Here is a 16010-nt window from a genome sequence, read left to right as displayed (position 1 = left end):
TCAGGGAATCACTGACTCAGGATGAGAAAGAATCCTTTATGTAAAGCCCCTTCACCAAGTATAAACAGAATTCACTTCCTCCCACCTTTCCAGTACAGACAGAAATAGATTCCATATTCCACATCTCACTTCCCTCCTCAACCCTTAGACAGTTCTACCCGCCTCACCACCCTGCCCTCTTCCCTGACAGCCAAGAGAAGAGATTTGTCCCAATTGGTGGGAATAATTCTCAGGTCCATCAGGAAAAGGCTGTTCCAGGGACAGAGGCACTGGTGTTGAGAAGCTGCAGTTCTTCCGGAATGGCGTGTCCAGTGTCTTGATGTTACTGACACCCTATAGGAATGCCAGAATAAGGACAGATCCTACTCTCTGCCAAGCCAGAAGAGAACAACCTCTTCCCTTCCTTCTTCCCCACTCCCAACATCTAGTCACCCTCACACACCGGTAGCTGTGGTGCCCTCTGTATCCAGAAAGTTTCAGGTTGCTCCTTGCAGTAGTCATGAGACTGAGAGGGAAAAATACTGAATAACTCTTGGCCTGAAGCCCCCTTTCTAAACCTCTGGGTCTGCTGCTCCCCCACAGCCCCCCAAAGCTCAGCTTTACATGTGGGGTGGAATGAGTTCTTACCTTTGTTGGGGCAGGAGCCCCTGCCTGCACCAGCTCCTTTTTGTAGTCATGGTGTGTCACAGACTCAACCTCAAATTGCTTCCTTGTCAGTTCTTGCTCTGCCTGCACCTCTTTACTATACAGTTATGGGGGCATAAAAGCTGTTCTTCCCTGGTTTTTGTCCTCCCCCTCCCCTTCCCCCTTCATCCAGACTCTCACCAGATCTGGTGGCACAGCAGTATCTCCAGCATGGCTTCACGTTTTCCTGTGGGAGTGGGGGGTGGGGGCAGGGAGTGGATAGAACTGACAAGTCTGGTTAGGAAGCAGGCGCAGAATAAACAAAGTTGAGAAAAGGAAGGAAAATTGTGGGGGGTTGCCCTTATACCCATTGGACAATCTATAGTCCCACCAGAAATTCCTTTCTCTTTTTTCTCTGACTAGTGGACTCATTCTGACCCATTCCCTCATGCTCCACACCTCGAATTGGCTGACAGCGGTTTCGTGGGGTCTGGTATGCGTCTTTCTGGGTGGTGCTGAGGGGCATGGGTGATTGGAGCTGCAGGGTTAGCAGTCCCTGGTGTCCATGTCGGAAATAGAAACTCTCGGAGCCATCCTGCATGCTTGGGACTTGATCCAGATGGTTGGTGGCTCTCTGTGGGCCCCAAGTTGAGTGATCATAATATCCTTTCTGTTACCCACTCTCATCATACTACTATCTTCCCCAGGCAACTCCTTTTAAGAAAAGGGAGTAGGTCAAAACCTGAATACCTCTTCCTCCCAGTTGTAGAGAAGGCAGTGGCCCCGTGGCAATGTTTTACTGAGAACCTCACACTTCACTTCAGCCTCAGGGGTCTTCAACAGCCCCCTTTGGGCAACAGGTTCTGAAACTGGCAAAAATGTCCAGGGTTGTTTCTGAGGCTCGCAGTATTGGTAGTGATTCCCGGAGGCATAATTAGGGACCAGCTTTGCCCCAGGATGTCTGGAGCTTGTAAGAGCGTTGGGGCTGAGCTCAGGGTCGGCACAACCAGGGCGAGAATCCAGACCAGTGCCTTTACTAGAACCATAGCCACGGCCAGGGCCAGGGCCAGATCTGGAGCCAGGAACAGGGCTAGATCTGGAGCCAGGAACAGGGCCAGATCTGGAGCTAGAAACGGGGCCAGATCTGGAGCTAGATACGGGGCCAGATCCGGAGCCAGGAACGGGGCCAGTGCTAGAGCCAGGAACGGCGCTAGGGCTAGTGTTAGGGTAATCTGTAGAACAGGGATCCCGAGCAATATAGGAAACATCAGTCTTAAAGCCAAGTCTCCCATGGCCTATCTTGTGGGTAAAACTGGGTCCAGTGCAGGGCTTCCCAACAACACTATTAGAGGAGGGGTCCGAGAGAGGGCTTCGGTCAGAATAGGGCCCTGGGGTCTTTGCAGATAATACAGCTGCTTTGGCAGTGGAGACGGCTGCAGTGGCTGCAGCAGCTGCTGACGCTGCTGCCCTTGCGGCTGCCAGGGCCCTAGGAGTGACATCCCCTTCGGAGCTGGGCAGTACGGGTAAAGATCTGAAAGAAAGCAAATGCGTCAAAAGCTCGGCAGAGGAAGGAAGTCCGCTGACTTTCCTCGTCCCCTAATGCCTGCAGCCAGAGCTGCGGCTCTCACCGCGACCTCGTAGACTCAAAGGTCTTCATCTTCGGACACCAGCTACCCGGGTTGCCATAGAGACGGCAAATAATTCCCGGAGCCTGCGCAGAACTATAGTTGGGCGGAAGTGCCGGGTGGGGGGCGGGGGCAAGTTCCCTGCGGGGCGGAAGTCTTAGAACTGGTGCGGGTCGGGAAGTTTTCTTTCCGTTTGGACTCCATTCCCTCTCATCTCCGGCTTTTAAGGTTCCGCTGATCTAAGGCCTCTCCCTCCATACGGAAGCATGATTCTTTTAAGCTTTCTAAGGTGGCTGTGTTAGAGACAGGCACAGGGCTATTATGTAGGGGATAACAGCAGCTTCCCCGTAGCTCATTCTCAAAAGTGGGGGTAGCCTTTTCAAACATTTAAGAATGAAAATACACCAGACAACAGCTCAAAGGCAGAATGGTGAGACTCAGGGATTAGTCAAAGGGTAACAGCTTTTTTGGGGTGTGATTACTTCACCCCAGTAAAAGGCCCTCACACTGACCACCCTCCTCCCAGATCCTCTTATAATTTGGATTGGCAGCTGGATAAAGGCCATGATAGAGCACATCTCACATTCAGTCTCTTTTTTTTTTTTTTTTTTTTTAAATTGATTTCAGAGAGGGAGAGGGAGAGCGAGATAGAAACATCAGTGATGACAGAGAATCATTGATTGGCTGCCTCCTGCATGCCCCATACTGGGGATCGTGCCTGCAACCCGGACATATGCCCTGACCAGGAATTGAACCGGGACTTCCTGGTTCATAGATTGATGCTCAACCACGGAGTCATGCCAGCTGGGCTTAGTCTCTTCTTATTCATTCAGGCTTATTCCTACTGCTACTTATCTGGAAGCTTGACTCAGGTGGGCCACTAGTCATGACTCACAAATCTATAGGCAAATGCTTCTTTAAATACAGGAAGGGCCTCCTTCATGTCTCTTACTCAGACCATAGTCAAAGAGGATCATAACCTTTTCCTTCCTCTTTGTGGCAAAATTTCTTTATATATTTAAGACAGAGATGCAAAATTGAGGGAGAGCAAGTTTATTAGATCACAGGGTCCCTTTCCTTCTCCCCCTTCCAATCATCCAGGCACAGGGTCCTTGGTCAGTTGGTAGGTTCAACCTGGAGGCCACTGGAGCTGTCGGCCCCCAAGCACGTGAATGTGCAGGTGATACACAGATTGTGCTCCCAGCTTCCCATCATTGATCACTGAAAGGGAGCTTGGGGTTAGTGAGTCAGGACCATGGGAAAGGTCAAAGAATGAAGATCATATTGAGAAGCAGGTATGAGAATTCATCGGTGAAGGGGCTCAATGGCTAAGCCACTCACCAAGTCGGTATCCATCTCCCAGCCCCTCAGTCTTTGCTGTCTTCTTGGCCACAAGGAGAAGGTGTCCTAGAAGCTACAGGGAAAGGGGAGGGAGACAGGTGGCTTTATTTACAAGGAGCAAAACCTCTAGATGAATCCAGGGCTTCCCCCAGCCAAACCCTTGTCCTATTCTTCCCACCTGCTGGTCTTCTTCTTCAGCCTGGCTAATCCGAGGAATGGGCTTCTTGGGAATGACCAGGAAGTGCACAGGAGCCTGAGGAGCCACATCACGGAACACGAGACACTGGGAGCAGTGACAGGCCAGAGGGCACCGTGTTACTTCCACAGGCTGGATGGTATCTATGAAATCCCTATGGGATGGGTCCTAAGGGCACCCCACCTGCTGGTCCTCATACAGAACGTCAGCTGGAAGGCTTCCATCCAGGATCCTAGAGAAGATAGTTGGGGCTGTTCCCCTAGGAGCTGCCTGCTGGGCCTTGGTCACTTCGTTTCCATCATTCACACCTGCAGCTCCTCGGACCTGAAGGTGGGTCAAAACCGAGGGAGAGAGTTGGGGCTGACAGAAGCTGGGGTCTGAAGGTCATGGACGTCACCCTTCTAAGAACCTATTCGTGGTTCCCACACCAAGGAACGGTTCTTCAGTTGCAGACCATCTGCAGCAGAGAGTAGGGTCAGAGTTAGATAACAGGCAGTAGCGTAATGGGACTCTGCAGCAGTCCCAGTGATTTCTGCTTCTAAAATGTCTAGGAAATTTAGCACTGTTCAGGGGAAAGATCCAGAATGAGAACCTGGAGACTTAGTGATTTGCCTTAGAAAAATCCCTAGTGATTTGCCTTAGAAAAATCCCTTCTCTTGGCTTCAAATGTAAAATACAGGGAGCGGTTTACATCATCTTTTAACACTACTTGGAGTTCTTTCCACATACTCTCACCTTGTTAACGTTGCCACTGATTTCCATTATTTACTTTCTGATCTTTAAGCCATGTTACCTGTTTTATTCAGATTTTAATACATTTGCCCTTTGACACAAGGGCGTCTAGGTGTCACATGTGCCCTTTGACGGTGAATTTTAACTCCAGGCCCTGAATCAGTGGAAGAGTTCAGTTCCGTGAACTCGGCCCCGGGGATTGAGGGAAGGCAAGTCCCAGTTTCCCACCAACTCAGAAAGGCTTCTCAAGTCGGTGCTGTCACACTGCGGGGGGAGGACTGGCTGAATCTGACCCCTCCAGGCGCTCTGGCCAAGTGGGGAAGACGAGAGGCTAACACTGGGACTCAGCAGAAGGCCAGGAGCCTGCAGGGCAGCAGACAGGCTGCAGGGAGACCGGAAGCTCCCTTCCTGCAGGGGGCACGAGGGGGCTGCCCGGAGCAGGCGTGGGGTAGCTGGGCTTCCGGCGGGTTTAGGAGGCAGCAGCCACTGCACGGCCCCGGCCCCGGCCTCGGCCTCGGCGCCCGGGGCTGTGCAGGGTGCAGGTCATCGCCAGCTCGCTTCTCCCGCGTCGAGGTTTCGGGGAGGACGATGCCGCGACTACCGGGCCGATCTCACCGCAGAGCCATGGAACTTGCACGCCGCGCTCCGTCCCCGCGAGGCCGCTGGGCTGTGCGCGTCTGGGGAGCCGGGGAGGAACGCGGTCCTCGGCCCTGGTGGCCGTCAGGCGCGCAGAGCCCCCTCCTGGTCCCCACGGCCGCTTCTCACCTGCGGCCCCCGCGGCCCCGCGACAGCCACAGCCCTGCGCGCCACGCGTAGCCCGGCGGCCAGCAGCCCGGCCGGCGCCATCTTCCTCTCGTCCTCGGGAACCCGTCACCCAGGTCAGTCCCGGGGCCGACCGGCCGCCGGGGCGGGGCGCCTGGGAGCGAGCGGCGGCGGCGATTGGTCCCGCCGGCTCCGAGCGCGTCGCCCCGTAGCTCGGAGGAGTGGCGGGATCTTCCTCCCCTGGGCGCCTTTGCAACTCACTCCATTGGCTTCGTCTTCTCTCAGCGGGACCGTCCCTTTTCCATTGGATCTCCTAACTGGTTTCTCCCTCCATTGGAAGGAAAGAGAGACCGGGAGGTGGGGCTGCCCCGCCGCAGTGTGGCCGCCGGCGGGGGGCGCGCTCCGGGGGCGGGGCCTTGCCTCCGGTTTGTGCTCGGCTGCTGAGCTGGGCGGAGAGGGCTGCGCCTGGTCCTGCCCACCAAGCCCGAAGGTTGTGTACCAGCGATTTCAACCCTTTCCATCTCCCGGCACACACTAATTACTAAAATCCTGCGGCACACCGAAAATACATTTTTTAGCGACCTGACCCAAAAGAGGAGGTATAATTTTGATTCATTCCCGGCACAGTTATTGTTATGCTGGCAGTTGTCCTTTTGTAATTTGGCAATGGAAAAAGGTCAGTGCCCCTGACTAAATGGGCAGCTATTGCATGGTTTAAAAATTCTTGTGGCAAGAAAAAAGAAAAAAAAATGTGGCACACCGGTTGAAAATCGCTGATCTAAGGGCAATTCTTCCTTAATGTTCTTGTTAACATTTACCCCAAGATTAAAGATTCTACAGTTTTAAGGATGGTTTTTGCATTTTTCTTTTTAACGGGAGGAGCTGGGTGTGTGTGTCCTATTTTTACCACAGGATTAATAAGCAAATGTTCTTTCCTAATTAGAAAAGGTGGGTGATAGGGTCAGCTCTGTGCCTGGTGTTTTTAGGGAGCAGAGTTAGAAGGACAAGGGAAATGTGTCATGGCTAGGTCTGAAGTATATTTCGTTCTGCTGCAATATATATTATTGACATAAGAAACATGGGGTTCACAAAATGCAAATATACTAAGGTAAATATACCAGGTAAGTTTTAGTCTGATGTTTAACACATAGGATAAAAGTCACCACTGTATTTTTAGTTTGTGTATATGTATGTTTTAGCACATAGCCTGACACATAATTTGTAGAATGAATAACATTTGGTGTTTTCTCTAATTTCTTTTTATAGTATAACTAGAGGCCCGGTGCACAAAAATTTGTGCATGGGGGGGGGGGGCCCTCAGCCCGGCCTATGCCCTCTTGCAGTCTGGGACCCCTTGGAGGATGTCCACCTGCTGGCTTATACCCGCTCCCTGGGGGATCGGGCCCAAGCTGGCAGTCAGACAGCCCTCTGGCAGCCCGGGAGCCCTCGGGGGATGTCCACTTGCCAGCAGGGAGCAGACCTAAGCTACAGTCGGACATCCTTAGTGCTGCTAAGGAGGTGGGAGAGGCTCCCACCACCACCACTGTACTGGCAGCTGCCAGCCTGGCTTGTGGCTGAGCAGAGCTCCCCCTGTGGGAGTGCACTGATCACCAGGGGGCAGCTCCTACATTGAGTGTCTTCCCCCTGGTGGTCAGTGTGTGTCATAGTGACCAGTCATTCCCAGTTGTTCTGCTGTTAGGGTCAGTTTGCATATTACCCTTTTATTATATAGGATAGAGGCCTGGTGCATGGGTGAGGGCCGGCTGGTTTGCCCTGAAGGGTGTCCCGGATCAGGGTGGGGGGTCCTGCTGGGGTGCCTGGCCAGCCTGGGTGAGGGGCTAATGGCTGTTTGCAGCTGCTCTCTGAAGTCCCCAAAGACCTTTTCATTGCAAAAGCCATTGGACACTTTTTAGCCTTTATCTTACTGGAGATCAAAGTGCATCTAACATCACGGCTTACTCCATCCTTCTTAAAACCCCCTCCCTTCTTGGCTTCTTTGAAGCCACTCTCTCCTTCTGATGCCAGGACTAGCAGGTTAAATGTGGGTGTGGTGAAGGCAGATGGCTGGATCTAGCCTCTCTCTCTTTCGCCCCCAATAGGTACTGACTCTGAGGTCTTAGAATATCTATCTCTGGGCGGGGCTATAGCTGCCCCAGACAGAGCCAGGTCAGAGTCCAGTGGCTTCTCCTTTATTGCTGATTTGGACCAAGCTCACACAGGCCTGTGCCAGCTGTTGACAGTGTCTGTCCCTGGAGGAGGGAAGAGCAGAGGTGAAAGGGTCAGGTACGGGGGTTAGCTGTAGGGCCAGGTTGGAGACTGGGTGAGTCAGGGAGCCCAGGGGGACCAGGGTGAGAGCTGGAATGGCCAGAGGGCCCCTGCTTCTGTAGGACCTTGAAGTCAGAGTTGCTGATGATGGTTTCTCGGAGGGTAGGAATCTCTGCAAAAGGCACATAGTCTGCTCCTGGGGGTGGAAACCAATGCAGGTATGGGATACAGGGGTGAATGGGGTGAGGTAGTGTTGGGTGGGATGGTTGAGGATGGGAGAGCCTTTCTGCCTGGCTTTCTGACTACAGACCCTGGAATGGATCCCTGTTCCAGGTAACCCCCTCACCGCGAGGCCTCCCTCCTCGTCGCCGGGTCTCCTCAGTCTCAAAGAAAGTCTCATGTTCCTCCCAACGCCGGTCACAGGCTGCACAGAGGAAATTTGACTCAAAGCAGTAGCAGCAACAGCCTAGGGCAAGGGACAGCCAAGAAAAGCATAGGGAAATGGGGCTTCGCCCTGGGCTGACTACATTTTTATCTCTTTCTCACCAACCACAAACCTGTCTCTCCTGCCAACTCCCAGATACTTATTCCCAAACCATATGCATCCTATCCCCACCCATGCCCACCTCTGCACTCCCTTTGTTTTAGAAGGTACCTTTGACCCTGCAGGGATGGCACCCGGTAGCTGCATGGTTTTCATGGCTGTGTTTGCAGCGACATTGGGCTCTCCAGGCCTTGGGGTCAAAGGTGGCCCTCCTCTTGAGCCAGAACTCACCCACCTCCTCTGGGCTTGACGGTATAAAGCAGAACATGAGGCAGCGGCACTGACTCACATTGCAAGGCACGGATATGTCTATGGGAATGGGGATGGGTGGTAGGATTAGACCAGCAGCTGATGGCCCTGGCCTTTCCATGCCAATGCCCTCTCCCACACCAACACACACACTTTCTCTCATATAGTCCAACACATGACAGTATAGTTATCTCTCCTCATCTGCAAGGGCTGGGAGGGATAACTCAGTTCTCCCTACCTGATATGATCCGGTGCTCTCTCAACAAGTGTCCACAAAAGCACTTGGATTCATCCCCAATTCGGAAACAGTCCCATAGATAGTGGGGGCAACGCCAACCAATGTAGAGACCTGGGAATGGTGGGATTGAGTAAAAGGATGAGTAAGAAGGAAGAATGGCCTGAGCTCCCCCAGGTGTTCTCACCTATCCCCTGGGGGTATGCCTCACCTCTACCCCCAGGTGTTCTCACCTATCCCCTGGGGGTATGCCTCACCTCTACCCCCAGGTGTTCTCACCTATCCCCTGGGGGTATGCCTCACCTCTACCCCCAGGTGTATTTATCCCTACCTATGAGTCCTCATACTAATTTAGATTTTTCTCCTCAAGGTTTTCTTATCACCCGTGAGTGTTTCAGTTCCCTTCCCACCCCAGGATCCACTCCATCTCTGTCAGCCTGTCAGAGATGACTGAACTCAGTCTTTAGTTTCTGAGCAGGAAGATAATAAATGAATTTTTTTTTTTTTTATTGCTTAAAGTATTACTAAGGGTATTACATATGTGTCCTTTTTTCCCCCCCGCCCTTGACAATCCCCTGGCCTCCCCTACCCCCCAGTGTCTTATGTCCATTGGTTATGCTTATATGCAAGCATACAAGTCCTTCGGTTGATCTCTTACCTCCCTCCCTCCTGCCCCCCAACCCTCACCGGCCTTCCCACTGCAGTTTGACAATCAGTTTGAGGCAGCTCTGCCTCTGTATCTATTATTGTTCATAAGTTTATAATGGTCTTTATTATCCATGAATGAGTGAGATCATGTGGTATTTTTCCTTCATTGACTGGCTTATTTCACTTAGCATAATGCTCTCCAGTTCCATCCATGCCGTTGCAAATGGTAAGAGTTCCTTCTTTTTTACAGCAGCATAGTATTCCATCGTGTAGATGTACCACAGTTTTCTAATCCATTCATCTACTGATGGGCACTTAGGCTGTTTCCAGATCTTAGCTATGGTGAATTGTGCTGCTATGAACATATGGGTGTATATATCCTTTCTGATTGGTGTTTCTGGTTTCTTGGGATATATTCCTAGAAGTGGGTCACAGGGTCAAATGGGAGTTCCTGAATTTTTTTTTGAAGATGAATCTGAATCCCGATGAGTTCTCTGTGACTGTTGGGATTCTCATCTCCTCCCCTCCCTATATTAGAGCTCAACTTTGGCTTCCTTGAAGTTTCTAAGGTGAGGGAAAGAGAAGATGATTGGCCAGGTGTAGAGTAGATGGTAGGGACTGGCTACTAAGGAGCATGGTTGTTGAAGGGACATGAAGAGGAGGAGGAGGTTGAGCAGGCCTGGAGTCAAAAGGAGGGCTTCCCTCAGGTTGGCACCTTCATGCTTCCCTTCTGTGTTCCTGGTATTATTAACTAGTGCCCTTGAGAAGGGCTTCCGAGGGCTCTCTGAAGGTCAGGAGAAAGAGGTAGGCCAGAAGTTATGAGTAGTAAAGACCAAAAAATAGAGGCTTTTGAGGCTAAATAAAGGGGGCATGGAAAGGAAAGAGAGGCTAAGAAGTATCCCTGAGCTCAGGCACCAGGAAGGTGCCACAACCCTTTAGAGCCTGGTTTTAGTAGTGGGATCTGAAAATGTCTCAATCTCACTGCAAGACAAGGGTGGTGGTGCTGTGTAAATGTGGGAGGAGAACCAGAGAGCACCTGCCACTCATCCTCCATGAGACCTGAGAGTACCCCAACTTCTAGCCAAGAATCCTGTATGAGTCCCCGTGGAGTGGGACCTTCAGCTGTAGCACTCTTATTCCGATTTAAAGGCTGCAATGAAGTGTCACCTCCACCAAAAAGTGTCCCTGACTTCCCCTTTTCTAGGACCCCCTCTCTTGCCTTCCATGGCTCCCTGTGCTACTCTTATCACAGTACAATGCATTGTAATGAACTGATCACTAGTATTCCTGTTAGACTGTGAGGTCCTCCAAGGAAGGGTCTATCTTTTATCTATATCTAGTCCTAGTACAGGGCATGACACAGAATAGGTGCTTGGAGAACACAGATTGTTTAACTAAATGAATGAACCAATTCCTTCAGGAAGGGAGATAATTTCTTCAGTATGCCAGGAATAACCATGAAGTTCTATAAGGAGGATGAGAAAGAATTAGTGTCCTCTGGTCTTTGACTCTGGCCAGGGCCATAATCCACAATTCTGTGCCTAATGGTCAGACTAGGTTTTCTTGTATTACCTATGATCTCTCAAGGTCAAAAGCCTGTCCAGATGTGGCTTTTGGCTTTGCTGCTTCTGTCTTGATGCTGACGGGGCCTGTAGTGCCAGTGCCCCAATACACCAGGGAATCTTGGTTGAAAGGGCAGAGTATAGAATGAGTCACAATGGGGGTGGGTAGGGACCAGGATTCTACTAGAGGAATTCTGAACTTCATCCAGAGTAGCAGGATACACTGCATGAGCAGGTGAGATGTGCAAATGAACAGGGGTCAGTGCCCAGAGATCAAGGCCTGGCCTGAGAGCCTGGGAGAGTCAAGTCCAAGCACTGATGTAGGAGTCAGTGTCCAGCTTTCAGATGAAGATTGAAGTTTGAATAGGGAGACTGGCAAACCACACCTCAGACTTGATTACAGTGGTCAGTGCCCTTTAAGTGGGACCATTGACATCTAGCTGAGTATTCCGGAATGGTGCCCTCTGCTCTCTGCCCTGATTCCAAATCCTCTTTCTGTTATGAGTGGACAAGGACTGGCAGGGGGAGGAAACATTATCTGGGATGCCATTTTGATTCTGTACAACACAGTTAATTCCATGATCATGTAATCACATTTGCATGATAACATCTCTTTGTGCTTAGAATGTCTTCATACAAGATACAGCTGTTTTTATATGAAAGATGTCTTCAACCCAGCTCTCTCTCCTGAGCTTCAGATCCATAGCGCCAGCTAGCTACTAGACTCTTTCACCAGCATGTTCCACAAGCACTTTAAATGTGTTATAATTATCCCTTCCAAACCTGGCCCTCGCCCTTTGTCTTCTGTTCATCCAACACATACTTAGCAAGCATCTACTCTTGTCTTAGGCATTCAGTTACTGACACCATTCTCCAATCAGTTAGTTAAGCCAATTACCTAGATGTCATTCCAGGCATGTTCCTTTCTCTTATCCTACACATCCAATGATCCAAAGGTTAGTTTTACCTTCTTAGCATTTCTTGAGTTTGTCTACTTTTTACTTCTACCCATTCATTTCTTATTTGGATATTAGCAGTGCCCCACAATGCAGTCTTCCTGTCTCCAGCTCTAACCTTTCTCTAGTCTATCCTACTGCCAGAGTGATCTTACAAAAACACAAATCTGTTCGTTATTGTTCCATTTAGTCTTTTGGTGACTTTAGGTTGCCCTCAGGATATAATCCCAGCTCTTGAGTTTGGTACAGAAATACCTGCACAATTCTGCCCTTCCAGAGCTGAGCGGGGCTACTCTGCCCAACACGCTATGCAGCAGGCATACTGCATTGCTTACAGTTTCCTGCTGGTGCCTGGCGCTGTCATGGCTCAGCATACCTCACGCTTTACCTGGCTGCCTCTTGCTACTCATCTTACAGATTTCAGCTGAGAAGTCATCCCTTCCAAGGCTTAATCCCCAAACTCCCACAATTGGGTGCCTTCCCTGTTTCTCTGTTCATGCAGCACTCTGGGCTGAGCTAAATTATACCAATTATTAGAATTAATTGTTATTGTCCTTTTACTTATTGGTGTCTGTCATTAAAGTGTAAATTATTTGAGGGGTCTTTGCTTGGAAACCCCATCCATACCACCAACTCCACAACTAGCTATGAGCCTCGTACATTGCTGGTGCTCAATAAATGTTGAATGAATAAGAGAAAAGCTTACACTTGATATTTCTCTACAGAGCACATGTATTGACTCTCGAGGGACAGAAGATCTCCAGTATTAGAAGAGAACCCCAAATATCTTTGTTCAGGATTGCATGACACCTAAATTTTAGTATAGAGATTCCTGTTTAAACAAGAAAATGAAGTCCAATCTCAAGAAGTACAGTGGCCTTGAAGAGTGGGGAGTAGACATGAGGTTCTAAGGAGAATGAGGGTACTGAACAGACCCTACATTTGCAAAAAGAATAAAAGTGACATAGCATGCTAAATAAGCAAACAAAGCTGGTCAATGACTGAAGACTGAGAAACAAATGAGATCACTATGACTTTCTTTTCCAGAAGTGGAGGTGGGAGGTCCCTGCATAGGGACTGAGGAAAGTAAGTTACATGGAAGAGGGATAGGACATAGAATTACCTAGTTGTCTTTATATCTTAGGCCCATCTAGTTTTGACATAACTCTACTCCCATCATAAAGAGGAAGTACGAAAAACCAAAATAAATGCAGTGACATGTTGAATTCAGTCTAGAAACACCAAAATCCTCATAGCAGGTCAGGATGACCCTCTTACTAAAGGTAACCCCTGTAGATATAAAACTCAGTAACATTGGTACACACGTTCACACACAGGATGGCATGTGTTTACAGAGTACATCTGCACACCCTTCATATAGACATAGATAAGCACAGCATGCCACTAACAGGACTGTCAGAGTACTAATCCTGGGCTGAGACTTGGAACCAACAGGGTGAGAAGATGTGACTCCTGCTCTTTGGTGGAGGCTCACAGCTCTTGGGTACTCACGTGATCATGGGTCTCATATTCAGGGGTGACTGCTTTTTAATAGAGTTCCAACAAGGGGCCCCAGGCCTTTTGCCATGTAAAAGCAACAAGTCACGTGGAGACTGTCCAGGTCCTCTTCCTTAGGGTCTGTTTGGTGCAGGCCATCTGAGCCCTAGATCTGGGGCTAGCCTGTGACCCTTCTGTTTTTAACAACTTTAGCGCAGTCACCTGTCCCTACTTGGGCTTTATATGAGTATTCACTCTTTTCATCTGCAACTATACTATCCACCGTGGCCCACCTGCCTGCTTCCCTCCCAGATTTCAGGCAGGTGGCATTGCCATGTCCACAAGGTGCAGCTCTCCACTGAATGGGCAAGTTCCCAGAAACTGATGGGCTGGAGGATGATCCTGTCACAAGCCTCTGAGAGGCTGCCTGGGCTCACCTGTCTGGGTGGCCTTCAGGGCTGCATTCTTCTCCCATTGGAAAGGATTGTTCACATGAGCACCAAACTTGTCTCTTTGCATTGCCTCAGGCACTTCCACCAGCTCTGCCTGCTTAGCAAGGACCACTGGACTGGCTGTATCACCTGGAAAGAGAGGGGGTGTGTAATCAAGGAGAAGTGAGGGGGCCCCAACACGAAGAGAAGGGGTCAAGTCAAAGAGTAACCCAATCTCCTCCTGGGGCAGGTGAAAGACAGTGATGAGAATGGGGAAAGGGTGGGAGCAATTACGGCTAACTCCTTTCTTCTCCTTCTTCTTGCCCAGATGACGTCCAGGCTGAGCCGTGTGAGTGGTGCTGACAGTGGCATCCTCCCCCTCCTTGTCCTCTCCTTCCTCTTTCCTTTCCTCTGCAAATGTGTCCAGGTGGACCTTGGCTGAAGGGTCTAAAAGGGAATACTCTGGGAGGATATCAGATTCACGGATTTGTGTGGAACTTCCTGGCCATGAGATCTCAGAGGAGAGGCCTGTCTTCAGTGCATCAGAGACATGGTCTGGTGATGAGTTATATAAAGTAAGGTCCTCTGGGACCTTAGAGTGTTCTAAAGAGGCCTTGGAGATGGAAGGCTCCAAAAGGGTTTCAGAAGTGTAGGTCTCTAAAGGGGTCTGGGAAGTGGGTGGCATCATCTGAGATTCAGAGGTGTTGAGCTCTAAAGGAGTCTCAGGGATGGAAGGCTCCAAAGGGTTTTCAGGGGTGTAGGTCTCTAACTCAGTATGGGAAGTGGGTGACATCATCTGAGATTCAGAGGTGGGGGGCTCTAAAGGCGTCTCAGAGACGGAAGGCTCCAAGGGGTTTTCAGAGGTGTAGGTCTCTAACTCAGTATGGGAAGTGGATGGCATAGTTTGAGATGCAGTGGTGTGGAGCTCTAAAGAGATATGAGAGATGGAAGGCTCCAAGGGGGTGTCAGGGATAGGGGGCTCCTGTGAGTCCTCAGCAGAGGGGTCCTTTGAAGAAGGGTGCTCCTCTGCATCCATGGTGGTATGAGGCTCTTCTGCTTCCATCTAGTGGTAGAATATGGTACAGGCTTTAGATTGGGATTGGAGGGTCTACAAATCAGGTATGGAATTAGGATATATTTTAGTGCACTTGAGATATAAGGGAGAAGCAAGATGAGCTTTGTGTTAAGGTATGCTACCAGGAGGTTCACACATGTGCCTAGACTCCATGTATGGGTTTGGAGGGAGCTGGTACTTAAAGAATGAAAGACTGAAGCAATCAGAATCCTATCAGTAGATGGTAGCAGAGGACCATGCCTCAGGAGGGAACCTGAACATAGCAACTTGGCCAGTCCAAGAGCAGGGTCCTCGGCATACCTCAGGACCATGGAGATCAGGCTGTGCAATTCCAGAGACTAGGAATACCAAGCCAAAGTGGGGGGTTTGCTCCCAAGAGTGCAGGGGGATGTCACGAAGGCAGGGCTCTGACCACAGTCTAGTTTCATCTATGGACTACCTTCCCTAGATGATGTCATTCGTGTTCAAGGCTTCAATACTGCCAGCTGTATGCTTATAATCCCTAAATCCATAATTCCAGCTCAGACCTCTTTAAACCCCTGTACTTCACACTTATACCCAACTGCCTGATGGACATCGCTAAATTATTGTCCCATAGGACATCAAAATGGACTTTGTTGCGAGTTTGATCCCCACTTGGGGTGCATACAGGAGGCATCTGATAGATGTTTCTCTCACATTGATGTTTCTCTCTCTCTCCGTTCATCTCTCTCTAAAATGAATAAAAACATATCCTCAAAAAGAAAAACAAATAACAATAAAAACATATCCTTGGTTTAGGATTAAAAAACGATAACACTTACTTGACCCTGGGAATTATCTTAGCTTTTTTCCTTTTCCTCAGCCCTTATCTTCAAATAGGCACCAGGGACTGTATTTCCTATCTTCTAAAATCTAAATATATCTCAAATCCACTCTCTCCTCTCTTTTCCCTCCAGTTTTATTCAAGTTCTCATCATTTTCTACCTGGATTATGTCAGGTATTCCTCTGGGACCTTAGAGATGACTTTGTCCCTCTGTTGCCTTTCCCAACATACTAATCCACTCACCCATTCTATCATTGATTTAGGTAACTTATACTTTTACTAGAGGCGCGGTGCATGGAGTCATGCATGGGGGTGGAGGGGCCCTCAGCCTGGCCTGCACCCTCTCACAATCCGGGACCCCTCGAGGGATGTCCAATTGCCAGTTTAGTCCCGGTCCCTGCAGGCCAGGGGGATCGGGCCTAAACCGGCAGTCGGACATCCCCCAAAGGATGTAGCAGTGCA

The 16010-nt window shown here is 49.8% G+C and overlaps 3 protein-coding genes across 4 annotated transcripts; all 3 read right to left on the bottom strand.

Moving 5' to 3' along the window:
• Positions 1-11: 11 nt before the first annotated feature.
• On the bottom strand, positions 12-2306 carry SPAG8 (sperm associated antigen 8). Of its 2 annotated transcripts, XM_070431230.1 has the most exons (7): positions 2253-2306; positions 1375-2155; positions 1084-1258; positions 826-871; positions 628-742; positions 443-505; positions 12-333 (listed from the first exon to the last, which is right to left on the bottom strand). In XM_070431230.1, the coding sequence occupies exons 1-7, from the start codon at positions 2279-2281 to the stop codon at positions 145-147; spliced, it is 1398 nt and encodes a 465-aa protein (XP_070287331.1). In that variant the 5' UTR covers positions 2282-2306; the 3' UTR covers positions 12-144. The 2 variants fall into 2 exon arrangements, with proteins under 2 accessions (XP_070287331.1, XP_070287330.1); XM_070431229.1 differs by having other exon boundaries at positions 443-742.
• A 980-nt stretch (positions 2307-3286) lies between these two features.
• On the bottom strand, positions 3287-5616 carry HINT2 (histidine triad nucleotide binding protein 2). The gene is made up of 5 exons (XM_070431225.1): positions 5284-5616; positions 3970-4110; positions 3769-3873; positions 3591-3663; positions 3287-3470 (listed from the first exon to the last, which is right to left on the bottom strand). Exons 1-5 carry the CDS (start codon positions 5362-5364, stop codon positions 3379-3381), a joined length of 492 nt encoding a protein of 163 aa, XP_070287326.1. The 5' UTR covers positions 5365-5616; the 3' UTR covers positions 3287-3378.
• Positions 5617-7263: 1647 nt separating this feature from the next.
• On the bottom strand, positions 7264-14730 carry FAM221B (family with sequence similarity 221 member B). The gene is made up of 7 exons (XM_070430119.1): positions 14412-14730; positions 13992-14249; positions 13674-13817; positions 8577-8687; positions 8201-8398; positions 7892-8011; positions 7264-7529 (listed from the first exon to the last, which is right to left on the bottom strand). The coding sequence occupies exons 1-7, from the start codon at positions 14728-14730 to the stop codon at positions 7492-7494; spliced, it is 1188 nt and encodes a 395-aa protein (XP_070286220.1). The 3' UTR covers positions 7264-7491.
• Between the last annotated feature and the right edge of the window lie 1280 nt (positions 14731-16010).

Source organism: Myotis yumanensis, unplaced genomic scaffold (genome assembly GCF_028538775.1).
Source record: "Myotis yumanensis isolate MYYU_CA2020_CCGP unplaced genomic scaffold, mMyoYum1.0.hap1 SCAF_12, whole genome shotgun sequence".
Taxonomy (NCBI): domain Eukaryota; kingdom Metazoa; phylum Chordata; class Mammalia; order Chiroptera; family Vespertilionidae; genus Myotis; species Myotis yumanensis.
Note: the sequence above shows the minus strand (reverse complement) of the source record. Positions and strands in the feature narration are given on the sequence as shown.